General features: G+C 40.3%; 1 protein-coding gene across 2 annotated transcripts in view; it reads right to left on the bottom strand.

Annotated features, from left to right (window-relative positions):
* Positions 1 to 14,347, bottom strand: part of LOC138146343 (phosphopantothenate--cysteine ligase-like) — a 208,870-nt gene that overhangs the window by 164,791 nt on the left and 29,732 nt on the right. The window contains exon 7 of one of the 2 annotated variants that reach the window (XM_069068160.1): positions 12,762 to 13,637. The exons of the other annotated variant lie outside the window; for it this stretch is intronic. Within the exon in view, the coding sequence (XP_068924261.1) occupies positions 13,629 to 13,637 (9 nt within the window). The 3' untranslated portion in view covers positions 12,762 to 13,628. Of the gene's footprint in view, positions 1 to 12,761; positions 13,638 to 14,347 lie in introns of those variants that run through there. 2 annotated transcript variants of the gene reach the window in all.

Below are 14,347 nucleotides of genomic sequence, written 5' to 3'. Positions count from 1 at the left end.
ACTTTCTTGTCTCTGGGCAAATTTGCGTAACTGCCTTTGTTCTTTGTTGCTGGGGAAGATTCACAGGAATAGACTGTGCCCCCTGAAGACCAGCCAATGGAATAAGGAGGGTTTGGGGGGGGGGGCTCCCGTTAGGGTATAAAAGGAATCAATTTGTACTTCCCTGCCGGTACCATTAGAGCGATGATGGGTAGCATCCTTTCTTATGAGAAAGCAATAAATTCGTTTCTGCTTTCAAGGTATCTAAGTCCTTGTATTGATTTTTTTGGTAGTGGTCTCTGCCCCACACAAATTGAGTACAGTTTATGAACCCAACTTAGTTTTTTAGAATCAAAATTTGAAGAGAAGTATTTCTGAAACTGTATCTTCAGGCACTTCCGATGATCAATTATAACTCTAATAATTAACTCTTTGGGAAGGTTATTTTCAATTACAAAATCATCTGTAGCTGTACACATTTCTTAAGAACCATTTTCTACCTTATTCTTCCATATGTTAACTTTTTTTTAGTAAAACTTTCAAGTTTATCTTTTTTTTTTTTTATAAGCAATTGGGGTTAAGTAACTTGCTCAAGGTTACACGGCCAGGTGTTTCTGGGTGGGTTCTAAGTGTTTGAGCCCATATTCGATCCCCAGGTCATCTCAACACTGGGGCTGGTGCTCTTACTCGCTGTGCTACCTGGCCGCCCCTCAAGTTTATCTTTTAATATAAATGTTACAATTTTTTCCTTGAAGCAACATGTTTAAACCATTGAGTTTTTAGAAAATTTCTGACAAATAACAGTTCTGAAAGCCATAAGTCATTATGAAAAAAATAAACAAAAATCAGATTTCTGCTCAGGCAAAAATATAGCAACTTCATCTTTCAATTTCAATAATCTGTTTAAACTTCACCGTCTTCAAAGCTACCTTACACCCAAAGGTTTGAAAACAAACAACTGTTACGACATCTAACTCTGGTGATATTTTTTTGGCTATGAGGGCCTCCTGATGGATCATGAAATGAGTAAAAATTATATATTCATTGCCAATGGCTTTAACTTTTGCTACAAATCATTCTTTTTTTTTTTAAAGCAATTGGGGTTGAGTAACTTGCCCAAGGTTACACAGCCAGTTTTGTGTGTGTGTGTGTGTGCGCGCGCGTGTGTGTGTGTGGGAGTTGAGGCCGGAACCGATCCCAGGTCCTCCCGACTCCAGGGCCAGCACTCTACTCACTACGCCACCTAGCCGCCCCGAAAAATCCAATTTTTTTTTTTGCCTTCTTGGAGGGCAGTTGGGGTTAAAGTAACTTGCCCAAGGTTACATGGCTAGTTCAAACATTCTTTTAAAAAATAATTAAATTTTTTTGTTTGTTTTCAACATTCACTTACATAAGGTTTTGAGTTTTTAATTTCCCCCTTCCTACCTTTCCAAGATGACATGCAATCTGATACAAGCTATTACATATACATTCATATTAAATATATTTTCACATTAGTCATATTGTAAACAAGAATTAGAACCAATGGAAGAAACAAACAAAAAGAGCAAATAGTATACTTAGATCTGCATTCAGACTCCATAGTTCTTTTTCTAGATGTGGATGGCATTTTCTATCATGAGTCTTTTGGAGTTATCTGAGATCCTTGCATTGCTGAGAAGAGCTAAGTCTAACAGAGTCGGTTATCACACAATGTTGCTGTTACTGTATACAATGTTTTCCTGGTTCTGCTCACTTCATTCAGCATCAGTTCATGTAAGTCCAGGTTTTTATGAAGTCCACCTGCTCATCATTTCTTATGGAACAATAGTATTCCATCACATTCATATACCCCAACTTGTTCAGCCATTCCCCAACTGATGGGTGGATGCCCATCTGTAATGGGAATGTAAATTTTAAAGATCTTCCCTGCCCCTAGGCTAAAGTGCACCTGGAGCCTGGGGTGGGAGGCTTGTTTTTCAGTAGATACTTTTTGATTGGCCAATGGGTCCAAAAGGTTGTTACATTCTCTGAGCCAGGAGAAGGCTATATAAGCCCTGATGTGAGGCTTTGTTTTGGGGCTCACTTTGAGAAGTGTTCTGTGATTTGATGAAACTCTGGGAAGCCGTTGTCCGGAGCCCCCTGGCTTTGAAACCCAGATGTTGTTTGGTATGGATGTAATGTTGGACAGTTTGGAAATCTGTCTACTTGATTTGTTTCTCTGACTTGATAATTCTGTCTGTGTATTCTGAAGTTTGGGGTGCTGACCTTTTTCCCCTAAACTAGGTAAATGATACATATGTGACTGATTAAAGTAAGCTTGTTAACCCATTTTGAGTTGCTTTCCTTTATCAAAGCAGATCCAAGAACCTGTGGTGGCAGCAACCCTGAGGAGGCTTGGGGTGCTTGCTGCCACAAAATGGCGTCACGAACAGGATCTGCAGAGTAAAAGGAAAGTATGGGGGCTGGGATAATTGTTTGTTTCCCAGTTGTGGTAGCTGTGACTCTGTGGAGCCGTGGAGCAGGAGAAAAGAATGGCCTGCATGCAGACTTCACTGAGATGAGAGCAGGAATGGTGAGCTGCCTGCATCAGGACCTGGGCAGAAGCCAGGAGCGGCTGCTGCCTGCGGGAGGAGAAGGAACCTAGGAGTTCGGAATTCAGCCACAGGAAAATATAAGAACTGAGCAGCAAAGCAGGGGCACTGAATGTGTTTCCTTGCTGCATCCCACAGTTTGGGATCCTGGGGGAGGATGGACTTGTGACTATGGTGGGTGGGATGAAGTGCCTCGGATCCCCAGGGACCCCACCTTGTTGGTTTTGTTGCCCAGCCCCCTCTCTGTACTTGGAAGCAGGAGCTGGAGCTGTGTGAGGGGAAGGACACCCCCTCCCCCCAAGAGAACTTTATTTGGACTCTTGTTTTGAATTGAAGTGATAATGCTATGTACTTTGTGTTTGTTTAAGGCCCAGTGGCCACTTTGGTAACTTTAGTTCTGTGTCTTGAAAATGTGACCTAAGAGATGTTTAGTGCTGATTCAAAAGTAAATTGACTATGCTATGGGCATGAAACATCTCGGGGCTGAATGTAATGGGAATGTAAATTTTAAAGATCTTCCCTGCCCCTAGGCTAAAGTGCACCTGGAGCCTGGGGTGGGAGGCTTGTTTTTCAGTAGATACTTTTTGATTGGCCAGTGGGTCCAAAAGGTTGTTACATTCTCTGAGCCAGGAGAAGGCTATATAAGCCCTGATGTGAGGCTTTGTTTTGGGGCTCACTTTGAGAAGTGTTCTGTGATTTGATGAAACTCTGGGAAGCCGTTGTCCGGAGCCCCCCGGATTTGAAACCCAGATGTTGTTTGGTATGGATGTAATGGTTGGACAGTTTGGAAATCTGTCTACTTGATTTGTTTCTCTGACTTGATAATTCTGTCTGTGTATTCTGAAGTTTGGGGTGTTGACCTTTTTCCCCTAAACTAGGTAAATGATACATATCTGACTGATTAAAGTAAGCTTGTTAACCCATTTTGAGTTGCTTTCCTTTATCAAAGCAGATCCAAGAACCTGTGGTGGCAGCGACCCTGGGGAGGCTTGGTGTGCTTGCTGCCACACCATCAACTTCCAATTCTTGGCCACACCAAAAAGAGCTGCTATAAATATTTTTGTATATATGGGTCCTTTCCCCATTTTTATGATTTCTTTGGGATACAGACCTAGAAATGGTATTGCTGGGTCAAAGGGTATGCACAGTTTTATAGCCTTTTGGGCATATTGCTCTCCAAATTGCTCTTCAGAATGACTGAATCGGTTCACAACTCCACCAACAATGCACCAGTGTTCCAGTATGCCTACATCTTCTCCAACATTTATCATTTATCTGTTTTTTAATGTTAGCCAATCTGATAGGGGTGATGTGGTACCTCAGAGTTGTTTTGACTTGAATTTCTCTAATCAATAGTACAAATCCAACATTCTTGTCTATCATTGCTCTAGCACTTTCTGAACAGACTCCAACATATTTTTTCCACTGTAAACCTTCATTTGTGAAAAATTCATCAACTTTAAGATATATATCTTCCCCTCTTGTGTACAGCCCTTCCAAAAGGTGACAAAACAATAATTCCTCACATATGCTTCTTTTATAAGCATATCTTATATAAAGTAACAATTGTGCCATGTTAGAAATATCAGTTGTTTCACCTAAGTGAATTACAAACTTTGGGTTGCCCTTAAGCCTGGTAATAAGCTGCTGGAGCTGGTCATTACTAATTTTAGAAATTCTTTTGGAAATAGGATCATTCGATAAAGGAATTTTATTAATTTCATCCCCATACTTTTTCCCATGAACTATTTCTGATATTTTAATAGCAGCAGGTAACACAAGATCTTCTCCTGTCACATAGGACTTTTTAGTTTTTCCAATTAAATAAGAAGTTTCATAAGATGCAAGTAAATCCTTTTCGTAAGCAGTAACAAATTTCTCAAAACATTTTTTTTATTTGAAGATTTTTAAAAGTCATTCAAAATATTCCTTTGATTGATTTCAGTCCACTACATTGTTGGTATTAAGACAATGTTTTAGTTTGGCTGATTTCTTCCACAGTCAAAACTTCATTACAAATTAAGCAAAGAGATTTTTCCACACCATCATCATTAGAAGTAAATTCATTTTGCAAAAATGATTTGACACATTTTCTTTTTCTTGTCAGTTTAGGTGTACTACAACCTTGTATAAAGACTCTGCCACATTGTCATCAATATTTTTACCTCTTCTATCTAAATTTAGCCACTTATCCATAACAAAAAAAATTTGTCCTAAAATATGAATAAATATTGCTAATAATTTCTCAAATAAATACTAGCTTTAGCATATGAGATTCTATTTTTTGTGCTTAATTTAAAAAAAATTGATGTTCACACTCACATACACATGCAACAATAATGGTAGAGAAATATTATTAAAGGGTTTCTGTCTTTACTTACTGCAATTAAACACTTATGTTTCTGTGAAAAAGAAGATAAACAGCAATTTTTAAAATCAAACATTCTGACACAATCCAATCCAAAGATATACTAATTTGATATTTACATGCTGAGGAATGACTGTAGGAAAATATTAAATCTTTATTTTCTTTTTTTTTTAAAGCAATCAGGGTAAATTAACTTGCTCAAGGTTACACAGCCAGTTATTTCTGGGTGTGGTGCTAAGTATCTGAGCCCAGATTTTATTCACAGGTCATCCCAACACTGGGGCCAGTGCTTTTACTTGCTGAGCCACCCAGCCACCCCTAAGCAATTGGGGTTAAGTAACTTGCTCAAGGTTACACAGCCAGGTGTTTCTGGGTGGGTGCTAAGTGTCTGAGCCCAGATTCGATCCCCAGGTCATCCTGACTCTGGGGCCAGTGTTCTTACTTGCTTAGCCACCTGGCCACCCCTAAATCTTTATTTTCCAGAATTAAAATGCTATGTTTATGTAGGACAGAAACCTTTGTATGTAGAGTAAAAACACTGCAATTCATAACATACAATGGTCTCGAATCTAAGCCAAGATGTTTCTCATGTCATGATGGCATGCACAGTACAAACTGTGCATGTTGTATGTTCAGAACTAAGCCTGCAGTGAAGTCATGCAATGCAATATGGGAAAGTGCTACCAGAAACACCTTGGATTCACTACCATTTGATTCTGAATTGATTTTTGGTCATTGAATGTTCAGAAACCTTTTACTGTTGCCGAATTTTTTGTGACCCTCCACACTAAGTTAGGTGACTCTGTGGGGTCGTGACCCACAGTTTAAGAAGCGCTGCTCTAAAGCACCAATTCTTGAATGACAGAACAAGGCTGGTTTAACAGTCTCATTCTCCAGAGCAAGTGAGTCTATTTAAGGACATCGACTATAATGATTCATATTTTCACCTGGCAAAGATCTTCCAACCTCAATGAAGCTAAGTACTCATCTGTTTCCTTAATTCTTTTCTGGCTCTATAATCTTCCCTCACACCTTCCCTCCAGTCAAGGCCCAAACTTTATCCCATACTTTTGGACTATCTTGGCCACTACCCTATAAGTAACATTTACCTTTCCACAGCACATCATTCTACTTCAATGAATGGAATACCAATCAAATTTTTAAGTAGTATCTTAACCACAATATATCATATCACGAAGATGACTGGTTCAACCTACAGCCCAAGGCTGAATTCTGTTCACCTCAAACACTTTATACACACTATGAGTGCAATACTCAGTTTTTCTCTATGCTCAAACCTTGAAGGATGCCCAGGCTGAGTTAGGTAGCCAAAGCTACAAATCAATGGTCATACTATCTAGTATGCCCAATAAGAAGCAGGTATTTCAGGAAGGGATTCTCCACCAACCTTGCCGCCAAAATTTCTTTCCCTTTTCCCCATCCTGGCAAGATGTTGACCCTCCCTCCCCACCCCCCCGCCATCCTCACCACTTGAAGAGGGAACTCTAGAATCCCTGCTCCAATCCAACCCTCCAGCCCATTCATGTCCTAATAGTGGCAGGTCAAGTTCTTGTATCTCTTATTCCAATCTTTTAAACTATTGGACAAAGCCACTCACACTTCTTGGAAGAGCAGGGAGTCACCAACTCCAATCCTGATTAAGACTGAGGACTAGTCGACCTCATCCTATGTCTCACTATCCTGCTCTAACTGCCACTCAGTATTTCTACCACCATGTCTTCCACGCATGACTATTTGACCTGCCAAGGCATCCTATGGATCCTGAGGCTTTGCCATCATTTCTGCATCTGTGTCCTCAGGACCTCTAGGTCCTGGAATCCACCTTGCAACTCAATTCTCTATATGTACTATGTGCCCTAAGTAGAATGAGAGCAGGGACTTTTGAAATTTTTATCCTTAAAACTTAGCACAGTGTTTGTCATATAGTAAGCCTTTTTTTTCTTTCTGAATGAAAGGCAGGGTAATTGGGGTTAAGTGACTTGACCAAGGTCACTCGGCTAGTAAGTATTTCAAGTGTCTGAGGCTGGATTTGAACTCAGGTCCTTCTGACTCCACAGTCAGTGCTCTATTTACTGCACCACCTAGATGCCCCACATAGTAAGCTTTTAATACACTATTTCCATGTTAAAGGTTGAGTCTGGAAGCAGAACCAAGATGACAGAGTAAAATCAGGAACTTGCTTGAGTTCCCGCTCCAACCACCTCCAAAATATCTGTAAAAAATTACTCAACAAATGTTAGTGCTACAGAACCCACAAAGTGACAGAGAGAAACAAATCACCTACTGAAGGAAGCCTGGAAGGCCGACAGGAAGGGTCTATCACACCGAGTTTGGAGCAGAGAACAGTCCCGCGCCAGCCCAGACCCAGAGCTATGGTGGTTTCCAGACTTTTCAACCAATAAACACCAAAGAGAAAGTAAAAGGTTGGTGGGGAACTCTGTGGAACCAGGTGAGGGAAGAGCACAGTCCAGCCCCTACCCCGAGGACGGCACTGTGGCTGCAGCGACTGTCACAGCTGCCTCCTGAGTTTCAGGCCTGCAGATCCTAGGGGGACCAAGTAACCACTCAGAGGGTAATTGCTCTTGCTTTGACCTACTTGGATCTGGGTCACAATCTTGGGTGATGGTCCTGGGGTGAGGAGCACTAGCGTGGCAGAACTTGTGGAGACTGTAGAGAGGGCTCCCTCCTCATAGCTCTGATAACAACTGCGAAAACCCCAGCAATTTTGGACACAGCTTTCTCTACTCTGGAAGCAGAGTTCTACTGTGACAAAGAGCTCAAAAGTCAAGTAACTTGCTGGCAAGATAAGCAAAGAGAGGAAGCACAATCAGACTACAGAATCTTTTTGGGAGGACAAAAAGGATCAAAACATTGAAACCAGAAGAAAGCAGCAAAGTTGGGGGGGGGGGCAGAGTTGAGACAGTGGAGTAGAAGCACAACCGCCGAGTGCCTTCAGCTTCCACCTTCCCCAATCAATGTAAAAAGGGGACTCTGAACAAACTTTGGAGCTGCAGAACCCATAAAATGACACAGAGAAGTTAACCGCCCACTGAGGACAGCCTGGGAGGATGGCAGGAATTAGCCAGCGCAGTGCTCTGGTAGGAGAGCACAGGTCCTCCTAAGCTGGAGGTTTTAGCCCCAAGGCGGGTCTGACCAGCCCCCCGCCAGAGGGACTCCATATCACCAGCAGCTGTGGCTTTTTCCAGAATTATCAACACCTAGATGCAAAGGACAAAGTGAGAGGTCAGTGCAGTCTGGACTTTGGGACCCAGTAAGTGGGAGTATGTCGACTATTGCCCCCGGAGCGAGAAGCTGCTGAGACGCCTAGCAAAGCCAGTCAGCGCCATGTGTCAGCTTCAGTTCCTGGCCTGCAGAGTATAGGGGGACCAAGCACCAGTCTGAGGGGTAATCGCTCTTGCTTTAACCTGCTTGGATCTAGACTGCAGTCTAGGGTGGAGATCTTGGGGCGTGTGTCCAGCTTGCCAGAGCATGTGGAGACATCAGAGAGTGCACCCATCTAATACCTCCAGCAGCTGATAAAACCCCAGCATTTGGGATGAAAGCTCCCCTGTCTGGTGGCAGAGTCCTACTGTGGAAAAAAGCTCTGGGGTCAAGTGACTGAGAGGCGACATGACCAAGCAAAGGAAACAAAACAGACAGAAGATTCCAACATTAGACTCTTATTTTGGGGACAAAAAGGAGCAAAGCATGGAACAGGAGGAAGACAGTGAAGTCAGAACTCCTGCACCAAAAGCTTCACAGGAAAATACGAGATGGTTACAGGCCATAGAGGACCTTAAGAAGCAGATAAGAGAAGTGGAAGAAAAATTGGGAAGAGAAATGAGAATGATGCAAGAAAATTATGAAATGAGAGTCAACAGACTGACTGAGGAAAATAACACCTTAAAAATAGACTAACTCAAATGGCAAAAGAGGCTCAAAAAGGCAATGAGGAGAGGATTGCCTTAAAAAGCCAAATTTGCCAGATGGAAAAAGAATCTCAAAAGCTCAATGAGGAAAATCATTCCTTCAGAATTAGACTGGAGCAAATGGAAGCTAATTACTTTATGGAAAATCAAGATGCTGTTAAACAGATCCAAACAAATGAAAGAATAGAAGGCAATGTGAAATATCTCATGGGAAAAACCACTGACCTGGAAAATAGATCCAGGAGAGATAACTTAAAAATTATTGCACTACCTGAAAGCCATGACCACAATAAGAACCTAGAAATCATCCTCCAGGAAGTTCTCAAAGAAAACTGCCCTGATGTTTTAGAACCAGAGGACAAAAGAGAGGTTGAAAGAATCCACTGATCACCTCCTGAAAAAGATCCCAAAAAGAAAACTCCTAGGAATATTATAGCCAGTTTCCGGAATTCCCAGATTAAGAAGAGAATATTACGAGCATCCAGGAAGAAACAATGTGAATATTGTGGAAACACAATCAGGAAAACCCAGGATCTGGCAGCTTCTACACAAAGGAATCGAAGGGCTTGGAATATGATATTCCGGAGGTCAAAGGAGCTGGGATTAAAACCAAGAATCACCTACCCAGCAAAACTGAGTATCATGTTTCAGGGGAAAATATGGTCATTCAGTGGAATAGAGGACTTTCAAGCCTTCTTGATGAAAAAACCAGAGTTGAATATAAAATTTCACATTTAGATACAAGAAGCAAGAGAAGCATGAGAAGGTAAACAGGGAAAAGAAATCATAAGGAACTTATCAAAGTCGAACTATTAACATTCCTACATGGAAAAACAATAATTGTAACTTACGAAACTTTTCTCAGTATGAAAATAGTTGAAGGGAATAGAAATATATATATATATATATGTCTATATACGAAGGCATATGGGCTTATGAATACATATGCGGATGTGTGTATATATGTTTACAGGTATACATAGATAGAGGGCACAGGACCAATTTATCAGGAAGGGATTATACTTAAAAGGTGAAATTAAGAGGTGAGAGAGGAATATAATGAGAGGAGATGGGGAGAGACAGAATGGGGTAAACTCATAAAGAAGAGGCAATGGAAAATGGTTACAATGGAGGGGAAGAATAGGAAGGCAAAAGGGAATGGGTCAACCTTATACTCATTGAATTTGGCTTAGGGAGGGAATGAAATACACACTAAATAGGGTATCTCACCCTACAGGAGAGTAGAGGGAAAAGGAATCAGAGGGGGGATGATGGAAGGGAGGGCAGGCTGGGAGGGAGGGAAGTTGGAAGCATCCACTTTTGAAAAGGGACAGGATCAAAGTAGAGAATAGAACAAATGGGAGGTGGGATAAGAGGGAGGGAAATATAGTCAGTCTTTTACAATATATCTACTATGTTATTGTTTTGCATTAGCCACACATGTACAACCTATACTGAACTGCTTGTCTTCCCAGTGAGGGTGGGTGACAAGGGAGGAAGGGAATGAATCTGGAATTCAAAGTTTTAAAATCAAATGTTTAAATATATATATATACTATTATTAATACTATTTTACATGTAATTGAGAAAGAAGATATACAGGCACTGGGGCATAGAGATCCACCATGCCCTACTGGAAAAGTAGAAAGGGTATGGGAGAAAATATGGGAGAGAACAGATTGGAGGAGGGGATATCCTGTGGGACTGCTATTTTGGGGCAGTGGGTAGGGGAAAAATGAGGAGAAAATTTGTAACTCAAAATCTGGCGCAAATGAATGATGTAAATTAGAAGTTAATAAAGCATTTGAAAAATGGAAAAAAAAAAAGAAGGCAACAAAGTCAAAACTCCTGAATCAAAAGCTTCCAAGAAAAATATGAACTGCTCACAGGCCATGGAGGAGCTCAAAAAGGATTTTGAAAATCAAGTAAAAGAAGTAGAGGAAAAAATTCGGAAGAGAAATGAGAATGACACAAGAAAATCATGAAAAATGAGTCAATAGCCTGACTGAAGAAAATAACACCTTAAAAAATAGACTAACTCAAATGGAAAAAGAGGACCAAAAAGTCGATGAGGAGAAGAGTGCCTTAAAAAGGCAAACTGGCCAGATGGAAAAGGAATTTCAAAAGCTCACTGAAGAAAATAATTCCTTCAAAATTAGATTGGAGCAAATGGAAGCTAATGACTTTATGAGAAATCAAGATATTATAAAACAAATAAATGAAAAAATAGAAGGCAATGTAAAATATCTCATTGGAAAAACCACTGACCTGGAAAATAGATCCAGGAGAGATAATTTTAAAATTACTGTACTACCTGAAAGTCATGATCAAAAAAAGAGCCTAGAAGTCATCTTTCAAGAAATTCTCAAGGAAAATTGCCCTGATATTCTAGAACCAGAGGGCAAAATAGAAATTGAAAGAATTTGCCAATCACCTCTTGAAAAAGATCCCCAAAAGAAAACTCCTAGGAATATTATAGCCAAATTCCAGAGTTCCCAGGTGAAGGAGAATATATTACAAGCTGTCAGGAAGAAACAATTTGAGTATTGTGGAAACACAATTGGGATAACACAATATCTAGCAGCTTCTACATTAAGGGATCAAAGGGCTTGGAATATGATATTCTGGAGGTCAAAGGAGCTAGGATTAAAACCCAGAATCACCTACCCAGCAAAACTGAGTGTAATACTTCTGGGGAAAATATGGAAACTCAATGAAATAGAGGACTTTCAAACATTCTTGATGAAAAAACCAGTTGAACAGAAAATTTGACTTTCAAATGCAAGAATCAAGAGAAGCATGAAAAGAGGAAAGAGAAATCATAAAGAACTTATTAAAGCTGAACTATTTACATTCCTACATGGAAAGACAATATTTGTAACTCATGAGACTTTTCTCAGTATGAGGATAGTTGAAGGAATTATATATGTGTATATATATTTATATATACATATATGTATACATACATATGCATGTATAGGTGTGTGCATATATATGTGTGTACATGTATACTTAGAGGGCACAGGGTGAGTCGAATGTGAAGGGATGATATAAAAAATAAAATTAAAATTAAGAGGTGAGAGAGGAATATATTGGGAGAAAAGGGGGAGAGAGAGAATGGGATGGATTATTTCAAATAAAGGAGGCAGGAGAAGTCTGTTACAATGGAGGGGAAGAGCAGGAAGGTAAAAGGGAATGAGTCAACATTACTCACACTGGATTTGACTTAAGGAGGGAATAATATATACACTCAATTGAATTTTCTTACCCTACAGGAAAGTAAGGGGGAAGGGGATAAGAGGGGGCATGATAGAAGGGAGGGCAGATTGGGGGAACAGGTAGTTAGAAGAAAACACTTTTGAAAAGGGACATGGTCAAAGGAGAAAATAGAATAAATGGAGGGCGGAATAGGATGGAGGGAAATATAGTTAGTCTTTCATAATATGACTACTATGTAAATGCTTTGCATTACTATACGTATATAACCTATACTGAATTGTTTGTCTTCTCAGTGGGAGTGGGTGAGGAGGGGATAAGGGAGAGAATCTGGAACTCAAAGTTTTAAAAACAAATTGTTTTTTACATGCAACCAGGAAATAAGATATACAGGCAATGGGCTATAGAAATCCATCTTGCCCTACAAGAAAGAAAGGGGGGGGGATTGGGAGAGATATTAGAGAGGGAGGAATGGGGGAAGTAGTATTCAGTATGCTTGCCATCTTGGGGTGGGGGCTAGGGGAGAGATGGGAAGAAAATCTGTAACCCAAAATCTTTGGGAAATGAATAGTGAAAACTAAAAATAAATTTTTAAAAAAGACTGGCATCATATGAGTAACTTCTAAGTTATTATAACATATTGTATTATATAATACCTATTTACTGAAGAACAAATATTGGCTTGTTAAGGGTGCATTACTAATTTTCAATTATAACACCAAAAATATTTATTGATCTTGTGACTCTGGTCTGCATGAAGAAAAAGCAAGAGTGGAAAATTAAAAGTATCTAAATAAAGTTGACAATCTCTTCTAGCTATATATTGGGTTTTTTTGTCTCAGGGATAAATACTGTCCAGTGAACCTTTGACCTGCATGGGTGGTATGGGGTAAGATAGGGTAGAGGTTAAATATGTGGATGTTGCATCTGACAATGGTTAACTTGAAAGTTTTAGTTTGTGTTTGTGTATGTGTGTATGTGTTTATATAGACTTTCCACAATCCTGAAAAAGTCTCTACAACTAAAGACACATTGCCTCTGATTTCTGACAGTTATGAACCTATTCAATTAAACAAGTATTTATAAAGTAAGAAAAAAAAGGCTGAGTCTGGCTAGGTACCCAATGTTTGTATACAGACTCCAGGAAATTGACACACTAGTAGATAGGTACCTTCCTGATCATGTAGGATAGGTGATAATCCCTTTGGCCTATTGACTAAGATTACATGTCTTTCTACAATAGTTCTCTGTCCCACTTTCCATTAATCTTTGCTTCAATAAGTTAACCTAAAACCTGACTTACGTCTATCAAAACCTTACCCACCCCCAACAATCCTGGATAGGTAAGAACAATGTAACAGTCAGAGATATCTTGGAATCATGGAGGTGACAGGGCTGTCTTGCATGTTTGGTGGATTCTGGGCCCACCACATTTTAATAATTTGAGCTGATGGAAGCCTTTCACTACAAAGGCATGGCCTTGGGCTCTACAGGAACATTCTAGGAGGAGGAGCAGTATCCAAGCACACAGCTGTATTGTGTTCAGCTGATCTGGGGAGATAGGAAGAGAATAATAATAGCTGACGGATATAAAGCACTAAGGTTTGCAAAGCACTTCACTAATATCTCCTTGGATCTTCACAACAAATCTATGAAATAAGTGCTATTATTCTCCCCATTTTATGGCTGAAGAAACTGAGCCTCATGGAAGTCACATGACTTGTCCCAAGTCACATAGGTAGACGATGTTTGTGGCAGAATCCTCTCTCCATCTCTCTCTCCCTCTCACCCTCTCCATCTTCTACATACTCCACTGCCTCCTGCTGAGGCAGGGTCGGAGGAGGGGAAAGATGGCCACAGTAGGACACTGCTATAAAATGTCATGGCTTTGAACAGATTGTTTGCATAAAGCAAACTGTCATTATTCAAAGCCTTGTGCTTCTACTTTCAGGATAGAGGTTTGTTTGTCCTGATTCTACTTGTTGTGAGATTCTCCTTCAGTACCCCTCCACCCCCCACCTTGACTCTGGACCTAATGTTCCTGAATCCAAACTAAGTTTTTCAGCGCAGCCCCATGGTTTGCTACTTTGTGGATGTCTGTCTTTGACCTCTGGACTGGCTTTCAGTTTGTTCATTTGGAAACTTTTAGTTGACTTACACTAACCCTCCATAAACCATGACTAACTTTCTTTCTTTCTCCTCAGTCTCTGTTCTACTCTCTCTCTCTCTCTCTCTCTCTCTCTCTCTCTCTCTCTCTCTCT

Source organism: Petaurus breviceps, unplaced genomic scaffold (assembly GCF_028583685.1).
Source record: "Petaurus breviceps papuanus isolate PSGF00001 unplaced genomic scaffold, PetGlider_PUasm1.0 90760, whole genome shotgun sequence".
NCBI classification, from domain to species: Eukaryota; Metazoa; Chordata; class Mammalia; order Diprotodontia; family Petauridae; genus Petaurus; species Petaurus breviceps.
Note: the sequence above shows the minus strand (reverse complement) of the source record. Positions and strands in the feature narration are given on the sequence as shown.